The sequence below is a fragment of the Culex pipiens genome, chromosome 3 (assembly GCF_016801865.2).
Source record: "Culex pipiens pallens isolate TS chromosome 3, TS_CPP_V2, whole genome shotgun sequence".
NCBI classification, from domain to species: domain Eukaryota; kingdom Metazoa; phylum Arthropoda; class Insecta; order Diptera; family Culicidae; genus Culex; species Culex pipiens.
The window spans coordinates 173,934,458-173,951,871 of NC_068939.1; the positions used below are offsets into that span (position 1 = coordinate 173,934,458).

The following is a 17,414-nucleotide window of genomic DNA, read 5'->3' on the forward strand; positions in this document are numbered from 1 at the left end:
TCTCCAATATTGGTAGGATTCGTCACGTACTATCGCTCCAATTTCCACGCACGAAACGATAAAGATCATATTCATATCGTGCCGACGATAGTCATTGTTATTATCACCATACAATTTCTCATCACCCCTCAAGAAAAGAAAATTCCCCCCCAAAACGTATGTCAACAAGTTCGTTATCACCTCATCCCATCTTGGACAATCATCCGCCTCCATCAGTCGAGAGAAACTCTTGCGGAACTCACTACTAGAAAGTGAGAACTCAATTTTTCTCGAGCGAAGAGAGTGAGTTACGCAATTTGACAGCTAGAAGTCACTCAATCCTAATCCAATTTTCGTGCGTATGAGCTCTAACTCAAATTTAATTGGAAATGTGAGGTATTTCTTCGTTTAAAATTTTGAGCGGAACTGCAGTATGAATAGGGACAGCCGTTTTTAAGAGCACTTCAAAGCATCAAATTTGGAAATTGATGTAATATTTATGTTGTACTGTGTTTATTCAAACCGAAACCAACCAAAATATCAGAATAAGGTGCAAAAAAAAATAAGGCTAAAACAGATGACGAAAACGTGAAATTTAAAAAATTCAGCAATTTTCCTTTCAGGAATTCATTTTCCTTTTTCGAATTTTCCGAAATGTCTATCTGAATTCGATTCCACAGCCAAATTTTGTTCAAATATTCACAATTTACAGCCACATCATTTTATCATTTATTCCTTGAATAGCTAGTGCGTGGCACGTTTAGTTAATTTGTAGTTTTCACAAATCGATGTCCGTGTGCTCTGTTGTACTAAGTTTGCTGGGATTCCTATCCAGTTAGAATAAGAGAGCACAAAGCATCGAAATGTTAAAACTTTTTATAAATAATAATTTCACAAGCTCAACATTGTATTGCAGCAAATTGGAGCAGTGGGGAAAATGCTCTTATATAACGCAGACTGTCTTCTCAAAGTCAAAATGATGTTGGTTTGTGACAGTTGTTAATTTTTTTTAAACGAATTGCTCATATTTATGTAACGATCTGTTTTAATTTCCCCTTAATTTTAACAAATTTATAGCAAATTTGTATTCTCTAAAATAATTTTCCTCCAAAACTCCATTCGGTCCGGATTTGGATTCCGGATCATCCGCGGCGGCCAATTCACCTCCAAACAGTCCAAATCAAACGGTTCTGTGGCATCACTTGGCACCGTCGAAACCGGTGTCCACCGGAATCCTAACAGACTCTCGTCTGGCGTTGGATTCCCGTATTTGGCAAAATTAGTTACGGTTTTCAATTCAATCTCACGTATTTTGTACTCGTTACAGTCTTCTGGCAACGGTTTAACGAAAGGAGCACTAAATTACAACAAAAAAAAAAACATTATTAGTTTAACATTATATGAATAAAATGCAAATATTACCTAAAAAGATAGTAAAGATCATCACTGTGACTCGCTCCCGGGATGTCCACCCCCATAATGGCTTTCACATAGTTCATACGACCGTCGTACGAAAAGTAGCTGTGGAAGTGCTCTACATTCGGTTGATATCGAGCGATCCATTCGGCGCTCAGCTGGGACGTTACGACAAAGGTGTAGTCTGAAGCGTAGTCACAAAACGCGTTTAGCGTGTTCTGGCCAACTTTCCGATCACCAAAGTAGAACTGCCGAACCTTTTTCCCCACTCCCTGACGATCCAACTTTTCCGAGCAGCCCAAAAACTGCGGCACCAGCAATTCTTCCTGGTTGTACTTGTGGAGTCGATTCCGGCTCAGCTTAACTCCAAGCAAACCTTCGGCGCTGCACAAGCTGGACATGATTGGCATTCGGAGTGTGTCGTACGATTTAAGAATCTGCTCCGGCGGTTGGCAAATGATGCTGTCCGCGGTGAGTTCGCGCTCGATGACCGGCCGGAAGGCGTACCTCATCGGGCAGGACTCCTCACCGGGGCTGCAGATCTTGAGTTGAGCTTGAGTTAGCGCCGCGGCAGGCGCTTTCATGAGGGTGTCTGAAAAATCGGTAGAGTTGAGTACGACCTTGTTTTGCATTGACTCAGCACTCGGTTTGCGTTTGTTTGGGAGTTGGGTAAACGGTTTTTGCACGTGCGCTCGTTTAAGTTGTGGAGATACGTACTCAGAACCTCGCGATCCGAGCTGCCTCGGCAGCCCAGAAGCTTCGCCAACTTTCTAGCCTTTTCTTCCGGGTCGAGCTGAAACACCGATTCCGTACAGGCGTCCCCACTTTGGAAAATCGCCCGGTGGAAGTACTTTCTAAAACGAATTCAAACGGTTATTGACAATCTTAACATCAAAGCAAAGATTAGTACCTGGAATTCGGAGAAAGGTAGTGCAGATAAGCTGACCACGCGCCGGCACTTTGACCCATCAAAGTTACGTTCTCGATATCCCCCCTGAACTTGGAGATGTTCTCATGAACCCACTTCAGTGCAAGCCGTTGATCTTTGAGTCCAGCGTTCCCACTAATACCAGCACCCGGTAGACAGAGGAATCCCAACGGTCCAACGCGGTACGCCACAGTGACCACGACCACTCCCTGCTGGACGATGTGAACCGGATCGTAGATGAAAGTACTGTTGGTACACGCTCGTAGTCCTCCACCAGGGATGTACACAATCACGGGATACTTGGAGGCACCTTCCGGTGGCAATCCCGGCGTGAAGACGCTCAGATGAAGTGACGACTCAACCCCAATCACGCGCAGGTCGTGAGGTCCCTGCACCTGAACAAAATCATCTCGTTCGTAACTACAGTCCAAGACGGGTTGCTCAAACTTCTCCAACGGAACCGGTGGCCGAAATCTCAACTCCCCGACCGGAGCTTTGCAGTACGGAATGCACTTGAAGTAGTGATAACGCTCGCCATTGGGCAGTTTGGACGTTACGCCCTGAACTCCACCCTGGCGTACTTCCACTATGGGACGCTCGAGAAAGGGCCAAAATCGGAGCAGGATCTGCTTAAGCTGATGCCAGGCGTACCACAGAATTACGACCAGCTGTAGCTTAGCCCACTTGAGAGTCATGGTACTAGGTTGAACTCTACAGCACGACTAACTCCGCACTAAAGGCACGTTTAGCCGTAGCGCCATTGCGCGGAAAATGACGATAAAAAAGGCTTGTTTGGGATATTTGAACGACTTAATACGGGTCCGACAAACCAGCCTAAAGAGAGATTGTGTGTGTGTGTCTCTCTCTCAAGGAAATGGTCATAAAGTGACAAACCGTTTAGTTGAAAGCTACTCACGCACGAGCTGCTCATGGTCAAAATTTCGCGGTTCCAATTTCATGAGGAGCAATTAACTTCCTTTCAGAGAAGCACATTTGAACCGGTTTGTAGTATTGTTGGAACCCTAACGTCTCTAGTGTTCCACGGTCTAATTCTAAGTAAACAAAGAACCCCTCGCCAAAGCAGTGTGGTGAATAACTCATTGTCACCACACACAAAACAAACACAACGTAGGGAAGTATTGTTATTTGTTACGAATTCAATCTGTGATAATTAACCTGTAAGTAAAAGTGAAAATAAACGATCTCTTCTAATCCAACCGCCGAGAAGGCAAGTTGCCTCTCTCGGAGTACCTGAAACCTTGGAGTTTTACTTACCCGAAGTCTGGTCCGCCGCTACTTACCGTCCGCTGGAGTTATCCGCTGCTGCATCGATGGGATCCTGGAACCTGGAAAGAAACGGTGGGTCGTCCGCAGTTTTCTGAGTCGGCCCCCTGGCCGAACATTGGTGCCGTGACCAGGATGGTCAAGCCGGAGGTCCACCGCCATCGTTTTCCACCGGTAACTATCGCCATCGCAGAAGGAATCCAGCTACAAAATGGCTCCGTCGCCATCAGTGTTTAGTGTTGAGGAGAGCCAAGTTTTGTCCGTGTAATTGTTTTTCCGCAAGGCCATTTGGGTCAAGTTTTTGTCGGTTCGCTTGCAAGATGCGAGTCCTACCGCCTCGGTGCGCGGATCCAGGAACTCTTGAGCAGGTGAATCACGGAGCAACAAGCCTCCACTGTGGGACCCATTGCGTCGGAACGTCGGGTTTGTGCTGTGCGTAGGCAAACCGGGGTTGCCCAGCGTCAACCTTTAGACAGCAAGCTTGTCTGTCTGCGATTGCTTCCCGTGGAAACAAAGCACACGTGCGTAGCACAAAATGGCTGCTTCAACCATTTTGCTAGTTTAGCTTGTGACCCAGAAAACAAATTTAGAAATTAGGAGAGCAATTTAAAAACATTCGTTTTTGGTGGGGAGTATGTTGGAACCCTAACGTCTCTAGTGTTCCACGGTCTAATTCTAAGTAAACAAAGAACCCCTCGCCAAAGCAGTGTGGTGAATAACTCATTGTCACCACACACAAAACAAACACAACGTAGGGAAGTATTGTTATTTGTTACGAATTCAATCTGTGATAATTAACCTGTAAGTAAAAGTGAAAATAAACGATCTCTTCTAATCCAACCTCCGAGAAGGCAAGTTGCCTCTCTCGGAGTACCTGAAACCTTGGAGTTTTACTTACCCGAAGTCTGGTCCGCCGCTACTTACCGTCCGCTGGAGTTATCCGCTGCTGCATCGATGGGATCCTGGAACCTGGAAAGAAACGGTGGGTCGTCCGCAGTTTTCTGAGTCGGCCCCCTGGCCGAACAAGTATATTTTTATCAACCCTGATTGAGTTTAACCCTTTCATGCCTAATGGGTAATGAATGACCCATAAATGAAAATTTTAAAATCATTATCACCCATACCTAAATGTTAATTCCCAAATTCAAGCCTGAAAGGGTTAATTGGAGTTATTGTTTATAGTTGCCGCGGTCAGTATCTACACAGCTAAAAAAGTAGTAATTCAGCTGCGTGTAAAAGGCCTGGGTGTAAAATAAATATTGCATTATTTTATGCAATTTTATGTAATTTTACACGCTGAAATATGTAGCCCATCAGTATGGGAAACCTACTCGACCGAAATGTCAAGCTCATATATGCGTTTATCCTTACAACTTTTCATCGGTCTGATGACCGAGCGGACTAAGGCGCCAGTCCTTACTTTGGTGCTGGGTTTGAATCCCGCCGGTTGCAACTTTTTTTTGTGGTTGCAAAAATTGTACATGTAGTGTGTAATATTAAGTGTTTATTTTGACGAAGGTGATGTGCATGCTTTTGCATGCGATTTTACCGTCGGATTTTTTGCTGTGTATTGTTGGCAATTCTTTTCAATGTCACGCCGGTTTTTGTTCCATTTGTATTTATAACTTTGAAAATGTCGCGTTTGATTCGTGTTATGTGTTTATTGCACTCGAGCGACAAATTTGGCTGCTCTTTAGTTGATTCTACGTTTTGTGAGGATTTATTTGATTCTTTCGTTCAGATTTTTGGAACATTTCAATTAGGTATAAAATGGGTTTTTTTTAATCTTCTGTGGGCCACTAGTACAGAACCATGAAATCAGAAATCTCATCATAATTCAGACTTTTTTTTTATTATAATTGTTTTTGTTCAGAAATATACGATTAGAGTGCAGTCATCCCACATATACAGTCCAGACTTGATTATCCGAAGGCCTTGGAAAAATTTCACTTCGGATAATCGAATCACCTAATTTTTTATTGTTGGGCTTAAGTATGACCCCTAAACTACGTTAAAGTGATTTAAAACTTTTAAATCCAAGATGGCGGCCAGGACAATATGGCGGTGTTGAAATATTGAAAAAATGCATTTTATTATTTAATAGGAAATCAACTATTCAAATTTGAGTAAAACACCTCCGTGTTCGCACGAGAGCAAGCAGCAGTCAAGTGCTCAGTGCTCCATCGTTTTTTCGATTTTTTTCGCCGTAGTTTACCGTGATTAGCCGCGAGTTTGCTCCACCAGCATGCCAAGGGCCGGCCGTGGCCGTGGCAGTTCGAGTGCGGCCTCGAAAAACCCGCGAAGTTCGTCTACCGGCCGTGTGCAAAAAGGTAAACAAACCAACGCCGTGTCGACCGCCATCGCGCAGGGGAGAGTGAGCGCAGAAGGAATCGACAAAAAGTTACTACATCCCGGATATGTTCCAAGATCACCAGTGCGAACCCGTTCCGGTACTTCCGGTGCCACAACCAGTGGCACATCAACATCCGCCAACATCCCCATCAGGAACGAGTTCCAGATGCTGAGCGATGACGAAGAAAATAACAACAACAACACCGACGGTAGCAGCACTACCGACGACGACGAATACGATGGACGTGCACGGAAGAAAGTGTCGACGTCAAAAAAGAACAATTCTCCAACGGAACGAAGACCACCTCCAATTTTTGTTTTGGACACGTTGGCGGACGATGTTGACGAGTTGCTGGAAGGCCTCGGATATTGTCTGAAAATCGGTAAGTCGGCAGTGCAAGTGATCACACTGAACAGAAAAGATTTCGACCTGGTGCTTGAAGAACTGAAGCGTAGCAACTTCAACTTCTACACATACGACCCAGAGAAGCCCCCTGTTAAGGTCGTCTTGCAGGGTTATCAAGACCGTCCGATCGCCGACCTGAAGCGACACCTCTCGAACGCCGGAATAAAGCCACGGGAGATAAAAGTGCTCTCGCGAAAGACAACAGTCACGGGTACGCATACCTTGTACCTGTTGTACTTCGACCGCGGCACCGTCAAGATCCAAGATCTGCGGCGGACTAAGACGTTGGACGGTTTTTGGGTAAACTGGCGGTTTTACACCAAGAACCCGACGGACGTAGCGCAATGCCACCGTTGCCAGAAATTTGGCCACGGCTCGCGGAACTGCAACCTCCGGCCCCGCTGCGTGAAGTGCGGTGAGTCACACCTCTCGGAGGCGTGCGCACTGCCACGAAAGGCGGACTTGGGGGAAAACGCAGAACAAACCAAGCCGCGCGTAAAGTGCGCGAACTGTGACGGCAACCATACCGGCAATTACCGCGGATGCGTCGCGCGCAAGGCCTACCTCGAGGAGCAGGAAAAGAGGAAGAAGAAAGCAGCAGCATCTCACTCCCCTCAGCGAAGTACGAGCGCAGCCGTTCCTGCAGCTGGACAGCGTACGGTTCCAGCGGACAACCCAGCGATCCCTCCTGGATGGGGGCGTTCGTTTGCCAGCGTGGTCGCTGCCGGTAGCGGCGATGCGGCCCAGCAAGGAGTCACCGGGGAAGATCTCTTTTCCCTGCCGGAGTTCTTTGCTCTCGCGGGGGAGATGATGACGCGGTTTCGGAGCTGCCGTAACAAGGCGGAGCAATTTCTGGCCCTCGGGGAGCTGATGATCAAGCACATCTATAATTGATTATTTTTGTCTGTGATCTAGTTTTAAGCTTTCTCTCTATCTATCCTTTTCCCATTGCACTTTCTGTAAGTTTTTTGAAAACTTTTTCTTACTCTTGTCTATTCCATAGTTATAAGTAATAATTTTTCGATTGAATAACGATTTAAACACAGCTGAAAGGAACACCAAAACTCTGTTATGCACCTAAATGAACTCATTGTAACTTGATTATTCACAAATAAAACCGAATTGAATTGAATTGAATTTGAGTAAAATGGGGTTGCAGATCTCGAATTTGATGTTTAAAACAAGAAAAAGAAAAAAAAAACGAAAAAAAAAATTTTGTTCGTGATTCGATTATCCGAAGTCCCATACAAACCTTCGGATAATCGAACTTCGGATAATCGAAACTTCGGATAATCGAGGCTTCGGATAATCGAGTCTGGACTGTATGAGCAATTCTCTGATTTCGGTCATTCGATTTTTTTGTATTTTTTAATCCGGCTGAAACTTTTTTAGTACCTTCGGTATGCCCAAAGAAGCCATTTTGCATCATTAGTGTGTTCATATAATTTTCCATACACATTTGGCAGCTGTCCATACAAAAATGATTTATGAAAATTCGAAAATCTGTATCTTTGGAAGAAATTTTTTGATCGATTTGGTGTATTCGGCAAAGTTTTAAGTATGGATAAGGACTACACTGAAAAAATATGATACACGGTAAAATTTTTTTGGTGATTTTTAATTTCACTTTTTTTCACTAAAACTTGAATTTCAAACAACACTATTATTTAATTGTCTAATATGTTTTAGGGGACATCAAATGCCAACTTATCAGAAATTTCCAGAATGGGCAAAAAATCTTTGACCGAGTTGAAGAATCAATACTGGATCAATACTGATTTTTGCCTTCCTCAGTGAGGTAAGGCTATAATCCTGCTCTAAAAATGAACTTTGTATAAAAAGTTCGTAGACCCACCTTCATGTATACATATCGACTCAGAATCGAAAACTGAACAAATGTCTGTGTGTATGTGTGTGTGTATGTATGTATGTGACCAACAAACTAGCTCATGTTTCTCAGCACTGGCTGAACCGATTTGACCCGAACCTGTTGCATTCGACTTGGTTTAGGGTCCCATAGATCGAGTTTTATACAGATTGAAGTTTCGATAAGTAGTTCAAAAGTTATGTATAAAAATGTGTTTTCACATATATCCGGATCTCACTTAAATGTATGTAAACTATGTCCGGATCCACCATCCGACCCATCGTTGGATAGGTTATCAAAAGACCTTTCCAGCGAGTCCAAAACATTGAAGATCTGGCAACCCTGTCTCGAGATATGGTCACTTAAGTGACATTTATGTACTTTTTTATTCCGGATCTAAAAAATAGATAACATTTGTGTACAACCCCATCAAATCAGCCATTGTTGGTAATGAGTGAGGAAGGCTCCAACCACATACGTGGATTAAGTTAGTTTTTTTCAAAAAATCGAGATATTGGTCGCAAAATTTTTCAACTTCATTTTTCGATGTAAAATTAAATTTGCAATCAAAAATTATTTTAGTGAAATTTTGATAAAAAGCACCGTTTTCAAGTTTTGGCCATTTTTGGGAAACTTTTTTGGAAAAAGTCGCAATGATTTTAAATTAGTGTCCATGTTTGCCTACTTTTGAAAAAAATATTTTTGAAGAGCTGAGAAAATTCTCTATATTAAGATTTTATGAACTTTGTTGATACGACCCTTAGTTGCTGAAATATTGCCATGCTAAGGTTTAAAAATAGGAAAATTTATGTTTTTTAAGTCTCACCCAAGCAACCCACCATTTTCTGATGTCGATATCTCAGCAACCAATGGTCCGATTTTCAATGTTAGAATATGAAACATGCGTAAAATTTTCCGATCTTTCCGAAAACAATATTTTTATTTTTTTTAAATCAAGACGATCATTTCAAAAGGACGTAATATTGAAAGTTTGGCCATTTTAAAATTAAATTTTCTGAACTTTTCGAGAAAAATATAAAAAAATAAAAATGGTAGAAATGGGCCAATTTCGTAGAGAATTGTTCATAGGAACTTTTAAACAAGTAAGCGAGAATAAACAATTGTTTCCTTCGCTATTCGTTTATGGACACCCATTTATGTTGGTAGTTCTTCTATTTAGAATTGTGAATGTGCTAAATAAAAGATTTGTGAGTTAATAATCGTTAGATTTATTGACTTTATTGATTTTTTCATTAAAACTCCTCAAGGAAAATCCACTATACGACAGAGGTCTAGTCTAGCAACAATAATACACCCTATATCTCACAAACCGTATATTTTGGAAATGATTCCACGCTCACAGTAGATTGGTATTCTCCCGAATCATCTTCCGCCAAAACTCCTTCCGTTCCTGGTTGGGATTACGGATCATTCGAGGCGGTAAGTTTACCTCCAAGCAATCCAAATCGAACTTGGTCGTGTTTGGCGCCGTTGGCGCCACCGGCCTCCACCGGAATCCCAACAGACTCTCGTCCGGCGTAGGATTGCCACACTTGGCAAAGTTGGTAACGGCTTTCACTACAATCTCACGCATTTTGTACTCGTCGCTGTCTTTCGGTAACTTTTTGACGAAGGGGGCACTGAAATTTGTAAAGATAAGTGTAAATCTTACAGTTATCAAGATTATGAGTTTGTTCTACCTGAATAGATAGTAAAGATCGTCACCGTGACTCGCTGCCTCAACGTCTACATTCAGAACTGCTTTCGCATAGTTCAAACGGCCATTGTACGAGAAGAAGCTGTGGTAGTGCTCTACATTCGGTTGATATCGCGCGATCCATTCGGCGCTCAGGTTGGATGTTACGGCGAAGGTACAATCCGTCATGAAGTCACACAATTCTGAGAGACAATTTTGGCCAACCTTCCGGTCACCAAAGTAGAACTGCTTGACCTCTTTTCCTACACTTTGACGATCCATCTTTTCCGAGTGGCCCAAAAACTGCGGAACCAGCCATTCCTCCTGGTTGTACTTGTCCAGTCGATCCCGGCTCATCATAATTCCCAGCATTCCTTCGGCGCTGCACAGGTTGGACATGATCGGCATCTTCAGAGTGTCGTACGATTTGAGAATCTGCTCCGGCGGTTGGCAAATGATGCTGTCCGCGGTTTGTTCACGTTCGATGACCGGTCGAAAGGTGAACCTCATTGGGCAGCTGGTCTCCCCGGGACTACAGATCTTCATTTGAAGCTTCGTCAACAGTCTCGCTGGGGCCTTCATGAGCGTTTCTGGAAAATGTTTGAACTTTAGTGTTAACTTATTCATAACGTTATGAAGATGAACCCACCTAGAACTTCACGATCTGTGCCTCCTTGACAGCCCAGAAGCTTCGCCAACTTTCTAGCCTTTTCTTCCGGGTCGAGCTGAAACACCGATTCCGTACAGGCGTCCCCACTTTGGCAAATGATTCTATGGAAGTACTTTCTAAAACGAATTTAAAACAGTTATTGACAAGCATGACTTCATATCAAAGATCAGTACCTCGAATTCGGAGCCAGATAGTGTAGATAAGCAGACCACGCGCCAGCACTTAAGCCCATCAAGGTCACGTTCTTCTCATCTCCCCCAAACTGGCCAATATTCTCATGCACCCACTTCAACGCAAGCCGTTGATCTTTAAGTCCAGCGTTTCCGCTGATACCAGCATCCGGTAGACAGAGGAATCCCAACGGACCAACACGATAACCGACTGTGACCACGACCACTCCCTCCAGAACTATCGGTTCCGGATCGAAGATAAAGGTACTGTTGGTACAAGCTCGGAAACCACCACTCGGGAGGAACACAATAACCGGATATCTGGAAGGACCTTCCGATGGCAAGCCTGGTGTGAAGACGCTCAAATGAAGGGACGACTCCGTTCCAAAGATAAACTTTTCCAGCGGAGCTTGATAGTGAATAAAATCCGGTCTTTCGTAGCTGCAGTTGAGGATGGGTCGCTCGAATCGCTCCAACGGAACCGGTGGCCGGAATCTCAACTCTCCGACCGGGGGTTTGCTGTAAGGAATGCTCTTGAAGTAGTGGTATCGCTCGCCATCGGGCAGTTTGGCCGTTACGCCCTGAACACTTCCCTGGCTCACTTTCACAATTGGGCGCTCGAGAAAGGGCCAGAACCGAAGGACGATCTGTTTGAGCTGGTGTATTATGTACCAGACGGATAAAACCAGTTGGAGCTGGAGCCACTTTGGTGTGACAATCATGGTATAGATTCAGGGAAACAAGTTTGAAACTCACTCGCGACGATCAAATTATATATCCAAATTATGATTATTTCGCTTGTTTTTAGTATCTTTTGCAGATTTAATTCGAGTGTTAATTAAATGATCTTGACTATTGAGAAGAAAATTGCACAAAAATATCAAAAGTAGGTAGAACTTTGTTCAGCGAAACAAGAGTCAAGATTCTCGGCAGCAAGCTGATGATCAACTGACTGATTAACCCAAAATGCTCAGATCGAAATCGAAAGCGAAAGTTAACCGGCTGCCCGATGGCTTTCAGTGTAAACAGGTTCATTGTATTTTTGACCAAACCTGTTTCAGTTTATACGTGCACTTTTAGCATTTTCTTCTCGGTAATTAATTTTCAAGGTCAAGTCCGTGTCATCTTTTATCCAATTTTAAAATAAACATATTATCTCTGAAGTGACTATTGATTTTTTTTAAGTATACTTTATTACCACGGATTAATTAAGATTTTATGGATCTGAAACTATATTTTATTGGTTTATTTTAATTTTTCAATCTTTACAAAAGTTATAAAAATATAAAATTATCAAGTTTGTTAACCGATAAAATTATCGTCGATAATATAATCGTCTGACGATAGCGATAACCATTTTCGCTATCGTCATTTCGATAATTTTATCGGCGATCATCTTATCGCCGATAATAGAAGGTAACTCATTTTTAAAATCTTTCTAAATCGATTAATTCAACCATATCATGTTAAATTTTAATGCCTTCACTAAGAATAAGTTTTTTTTTGAAAATGTAGTAAGTTTTTAAGTATAAAAATGAATTCAAAATTGTTCACATAATACCGTATTTTTTCGAGAATACTCAAATTTCCATAATTTGAAATATGGGAATCAAACGAATCAAAATTTTGTATGCTTTTTCAATTTATTATATTTTTTTTATTGAAAAATACTAACGTTTTCACAAATTAACGGAAATACTCAAATTTTCAAAATATGCAATATGGGTACCAAACGACGCAAAAATTTGTATGATATGAAGCATACACAGTTAGAATGTATGTATGAAGCATGCGAAATTTCGCTTCGTTTGCATATTTCAGTATCCTCCAAAAAAAAAAAACTCTAACAAATTGAAAAATTATACACAATTTCATATTCTGATACCCAATTGCAAATTTTGAAAATTAGAGTATTTTCAAAAAATAGGTAAGGCTGGTACAAATTTTATTTTAAGTTTTTGTCTCCCCCCCCCCCCCACCCCCCCTTCAAAATAGGCTCGAAAAATCAGGGGGCAAAAAAATTATTTTTTCAAAAAACTTTAAAATTTCAATGGAAATTGAAATGCAATCACCTGAAATCAATTTAAAATGCAGTCCCCTACGTTCAGAATCACTTTTAGCATGTTTGGGTTGATTTAAAAATCTTTTGAATTTCTGAAAATTTGAAAATACTCATATTGCATATTTTAAAAATTTGAGTATTATCGAAAAATGCGATATTTTGTGAAAATTTCAGTATTTTCAATAAAAAAAACTCTAATAAATTTAAAAAGTATACACAATTTCACTTCGTTTGGTACCCATATTTCATATTCTGTTACCCAATGGCATATTTTAAAAATTAGAGTATTTTCGAAAAGAATACGGTAATTTGAGAAAATTGCAGTATTTTCAAAAAAATATATTATAAATTGAAAAAGCATACAAAATTTCAATTTGTTCGATACCCCACGGTGGGGGGGGGGGGGGGGTTAGTATAGGTAGTAATATCATGAAAACGGTTCATTTAATAACCAATACAAACAAAAATATGTTGATTATTTTAAAATCCAAAATAAAATATTAAAAGTGACTTACAATTGAGCATAAACTCAACCAATTATACTTTTCTGTAGTGATTTGTGTACTCAATGGACCCAGAAACATTTCTCAAAGAAAATTCCCCCCAGCAAAAAAACGGGAATATTTCACACTTTCATATGTATATGATAGTTTTCTTGCTATTTCTCAAAAAATACTACCCCCTCAAAAAAGACCCCGTGACCCAGGGAAAATATACCCATTTAAATCACTCTAAGCCATTCGACCAATTCTCATCACTTTTGCAGTTTTCCGCTTTTCATTTTTAGATACATCAACAATGGAGAATTGCTTGCTCACTTTTATTTGAGCTATTTGTTACTTTGGAACAGTCAAAAACACTTTATGAAAGCTGTTTATTATGATCAAAGTTCTGATACAGTCCAGACTCGTTTATCCGAAGCCTTTTTTTCGGTGTCTTGTTTTTGATTGTTGAGCTTGAATATGACCCAAAACATGCTCTAAAGTGATTTAGAATTTTTAATTCCAAGATGGAAGACAAAATGGCGCTTTTTAAATACTTAGAAAGTGTATTTGGTATGCTAAAAAGCAATCCATAACTAAAATTTTAATAAAATAGGGTAGCAGAACCTTAATTTAATGTTAAAATTAAGAAAATTAAAAATCATGTCAATTTTTTTTTGCTCGTGATTCGGTTATCCGAAGTCCCATACAAACCTTCGGATAATCGAATTTCGGATAATCGAGTCTGGACTGTAGGCCGATAATAGAAATAGGCTGAGAAATGGTATATTTCCCCCATATTGCAAATTATGAAAATCTAAGTCGAAAAATACGGTATTTTATGAAAATTTTAGTATTTAAAAAAAACTCTAATAAAGTTAAAAGGCATGCAAGATTTCGCTTCGTCCGTACTTTCGAAAAAGACGGTATGTTGTGAACTAATTTGGGTACATATTTTATTTTGAAACATACTAGATTTAAAAAAAAATATTCTTATTGAGAGCATTGAAAATTTAACATAATATGTTTGAATTAATCGATTTGAGAAAAAAAAATTAAAAAAGGAGTTATCCTCTACCATCGGCGATAAGATTATCGTCGATAGATTTATCGAAATAACGATAGCGATAGAACTATCGTTATCGTTATCGAGCCTCGATAATTTTATCGTTAATTCAATTCAATTCAATTCGGTTTTATTTTTGAATAATTAAGTTACAATGAGTTCATTAAGGTATATAACAGAGTTTTGTAGTTCCTTTTAGCTGTGTGTTACATCGTAATTCAATTGAAAGCATTATTACTTATAAATATTAAAAAGAAGGCAAGAGTAAGAAAAAGTTTTCAAAAATCTTACAGAAATTGTTTTTCGTTAACAACCTTGAAAATTATATAAAAGAATCACATTCATTTTTATCTTTTCAAAGCAAACCAGTATTCTCTCGAATCAGCTTCCTCCAAAACTCTTTCCGTTTTTGGTTTGGATTTCGAATCATCCGAGGGTGTAAATTCACCTCCAGACAATCCAAATCGAACGTGTCCGGCGATCCGTGCAGTATTGGTGCAACCGGCCTCCATCGGAATCCCAAAAGACTCTCGTCTGGCGTCGGATTGCCATATTTGGCAAAGTTGGTAACGGTTTTCACTACAATCTCACTTATCTTGTACTCGTCGCTGTCTTTGGGTAGCTTTTTTACGAAAGGGGCACTAAATTGAAAGGAGAAATTTGATCAAGTATAAAGTCTCACGACATTCAGTTAACATTACCTGAACAGATAGTAAGTATCGTCACCGTGACCAGCTCCCCTCATTTCAACACCCATGATAGCTTTCACATAGTTAAAACGACCTTCGTACGAAAAGCAGCTGTGGTAGTGCTCCACTCTCGGTTGATATCGCGCGATCCATTCGGCGCTCAAGTTGGTTGTAACGGCAAAGGTGCAATCCGTCATGAAGTCACACAAAGCGGTGCGACAATTTTGGCCAACCTTCCTGTCACCAAAGTAGAACTGCTTGACCTCTTTCCCTACGCTTTGACGATCCATATTTTCCGAGTGGCCCAAAAATTGCGGCACAAGCCATTCCTCCTGATTGTACTTGTCCAGTCGATTCCGGCTAATCATAATTCCCAGCATTCCTTCGTCGTTGCACAGGTTGGACATGATCGGCATCCTCAGGGTATCGTACGATTTGAGAATCTGCTCCGGCGGTTGGCAAATTATGCTGTCCGCAGTTGGTTCACGTTCGATGACCGGCCGAAAGGTGTACCTCATCGGACAGCTGGTCTCCCGGGAACTACAGATCTTCATTTGAAGCTTCGTCAACAGTCTCGCTGGGGCCTTCATGAGCGTTTCTGGAAAAAGTTCGACATTCAATGTAGATAAATTCTTTAAAACGTGATGAAGATGAACCCACCAAGAACTTCACGATCTGTGCTACCTCGACAGCCCAGAAGCTTCGCCAACTTTCTAGCCTTTTCTTCCGGGTCCAGCTGGAACACCGATTCCGTACAGGCGTCTCCACTTTTTAAAATCACTCGATGGAAGTACTTTCTAAAACGAATTCAAACGGTTATTGACAACCTTAACATCATATCAACAATCAGTACCTGGAATTCGGAGCCAGATAGTGCAGATAAGCTGACCATGCGCCAGCACTCAGCCCCATCAAGGTCACATTCTTTTCATCTCCCCCAAACTGGCTAATGTTCTCATGAACCCACTTCAGCGCAAGCCGTTGATCTTTAAGTCCAGCGTTCCCACTAATACCAACATCCGGTAGACACAGGAATCCCAACGGTCCAACACGATACCCGACAGTGACCACGACCACTCCCTGCTGGACAATGCGTACCGGATTGAAGCTGAAGGCACTGTTGGTGCAGGCTCGAAACCCCCCACTCGGAAGCATCACCACAACGGGACACCTTAAGACACCTTCCGACGGTAATCTCGGAGTGTAGACGCTCAAATGAAGCGACGACTCCGTCCCGTTGATCAGCACGTCCATCGGAGCTTGTAAATGTATAAAATCAGGTCTTTCGTAGCTGCAGTTGAGGATGGGTTGCTCAAATCGCTCCAACGGAACCGGTGGTCGGAATCTCAACTCCCCGACCGGAGGTTTGCTGTACGGAATGCTCTTGAAGTAGTGGTATCGCTCGCCATTGGGCAGTTTGGCCGTTACGCCCTTAACACTTCCCTGTCTCACTTTCACAATTGGGCGCTCGAGAAAGGGCCAGAACCGAAGGAAGATCTGCTTGAGCTGATGCGATATGTATTCGACCACTAAAACCAGCTGAAGCTGAACCCACTGGAGAGTAACACTCATGTTACCGTGTGATGTTCCGGCCAAAAGCACAGGTGTCTCACATGAATGCTAGAGAAAGACTAACTTCAAATTAGGTTTATGTTTGGTTTTTGTTTGCTGTTGACCATAAAAATTAGTTTGCAGGGATGCTTATTTTGAAATGTCTATTTTATGCTGCAAGCTTGAACTTTTTTTGTTGTATTTCAGCTTGTAATTTAATGAACTGCCTAAAATGTTTACGAAACGGCACTTAATTTGAGACATCCCTACTTATATGGATGCACATAAGATACAACTCCAAGTGCAGAGTGAACACTAGCTGAAAAATTTGACATTTTTTTATTTGTTCATGTAATCATCGAAGCATGGTGACGTGAGCTTCATAAGGTTAGAGTTAACGACTTTATTGAATATTTTCAGATGGGCATTTAAACAAATAAATCATTTACTAACCATTTGACACTTGATGTTTACAAAATAAGGTTTACAAAACTTCAGGTTCACTAAATCTTTGTTACTTTTTAAATAGTGTTTAGCCTAGCCAATTACCTTACTAACGCTTAAAGAATTTTTGAAATTCCTCTTCTTCTTATTTTTTTTACCATCTGTTTTCCGAAAAAGAAATTTAAAACAAAAATTATCATACAAACACAAAATTGAAATTTTGATACCTTGGCTCAATTCTGAGGGCAGATTCAGATTCAGCGGGCAAATTACATGGAAAAATATATAGTTGGAGAATTTTTCAATTTCATTAGGGTGGTCCCATACACTTTTTTTCAAAGCTCTAAAAGTG

General features: G+C 41.1%; 2 protein-coding genes across 2 annotated transcripts; both read right to left on the reverse strand.

Annotated features, from left to right (window-relative positions):
* Positions 1-1,018: 1,018 nt before the first annotated feature.
* Positions 1,019-11,921, reverse strand: LOC120417050 (uncharacterized). Its single transcript, XM_039579003.2, has 9 exons — positions 10,772-11,921; positions 10,578-10,714; positions 9,933-10,518; positions 9,594-9,872; positions 3,941-4,037; positions 2,306-3,045; positions 2,113-2,249; positions 1,402-1,987; positions 1,019-1,336 (listed from the first exon to the last, which is right to left on the reverse strand). Exons 1-9 carry the CDS (start codon positions 11,488-11,490, stop codon positions 1,051-1,053), a joined length of 3,567 nt encoding a protein of 1,188 aa, XP_039434937.2. The 5' UTR covers positions 11,491-11,921; the 3' UTR covers positions 1,019-1,050.
* A 2,812-nt stretch (positions 11,922-14,733) lies between these two features.
* Positions 14,734-16,639, reverse strand: LOC120417044 (esterase E4-like). Its single transcript, XM_039578992.1, has 4 exons — positions 15,921-16,639; positions 15,728-15,864; positions 15,080-15,665; positions 14,734-15,019 (listed from the first exon to the last, which is right to left on the reverse strand). Exons 1-4 carry the CDS (start codon positions 16,637-16,639, stop codon positions 14,734-14,736), a joined length of 1,728 nt encoding a protein of 575 aa, XP_039434926.1.
* Positions 16,640-17,414: the final 775 nt, after the last annotated feature.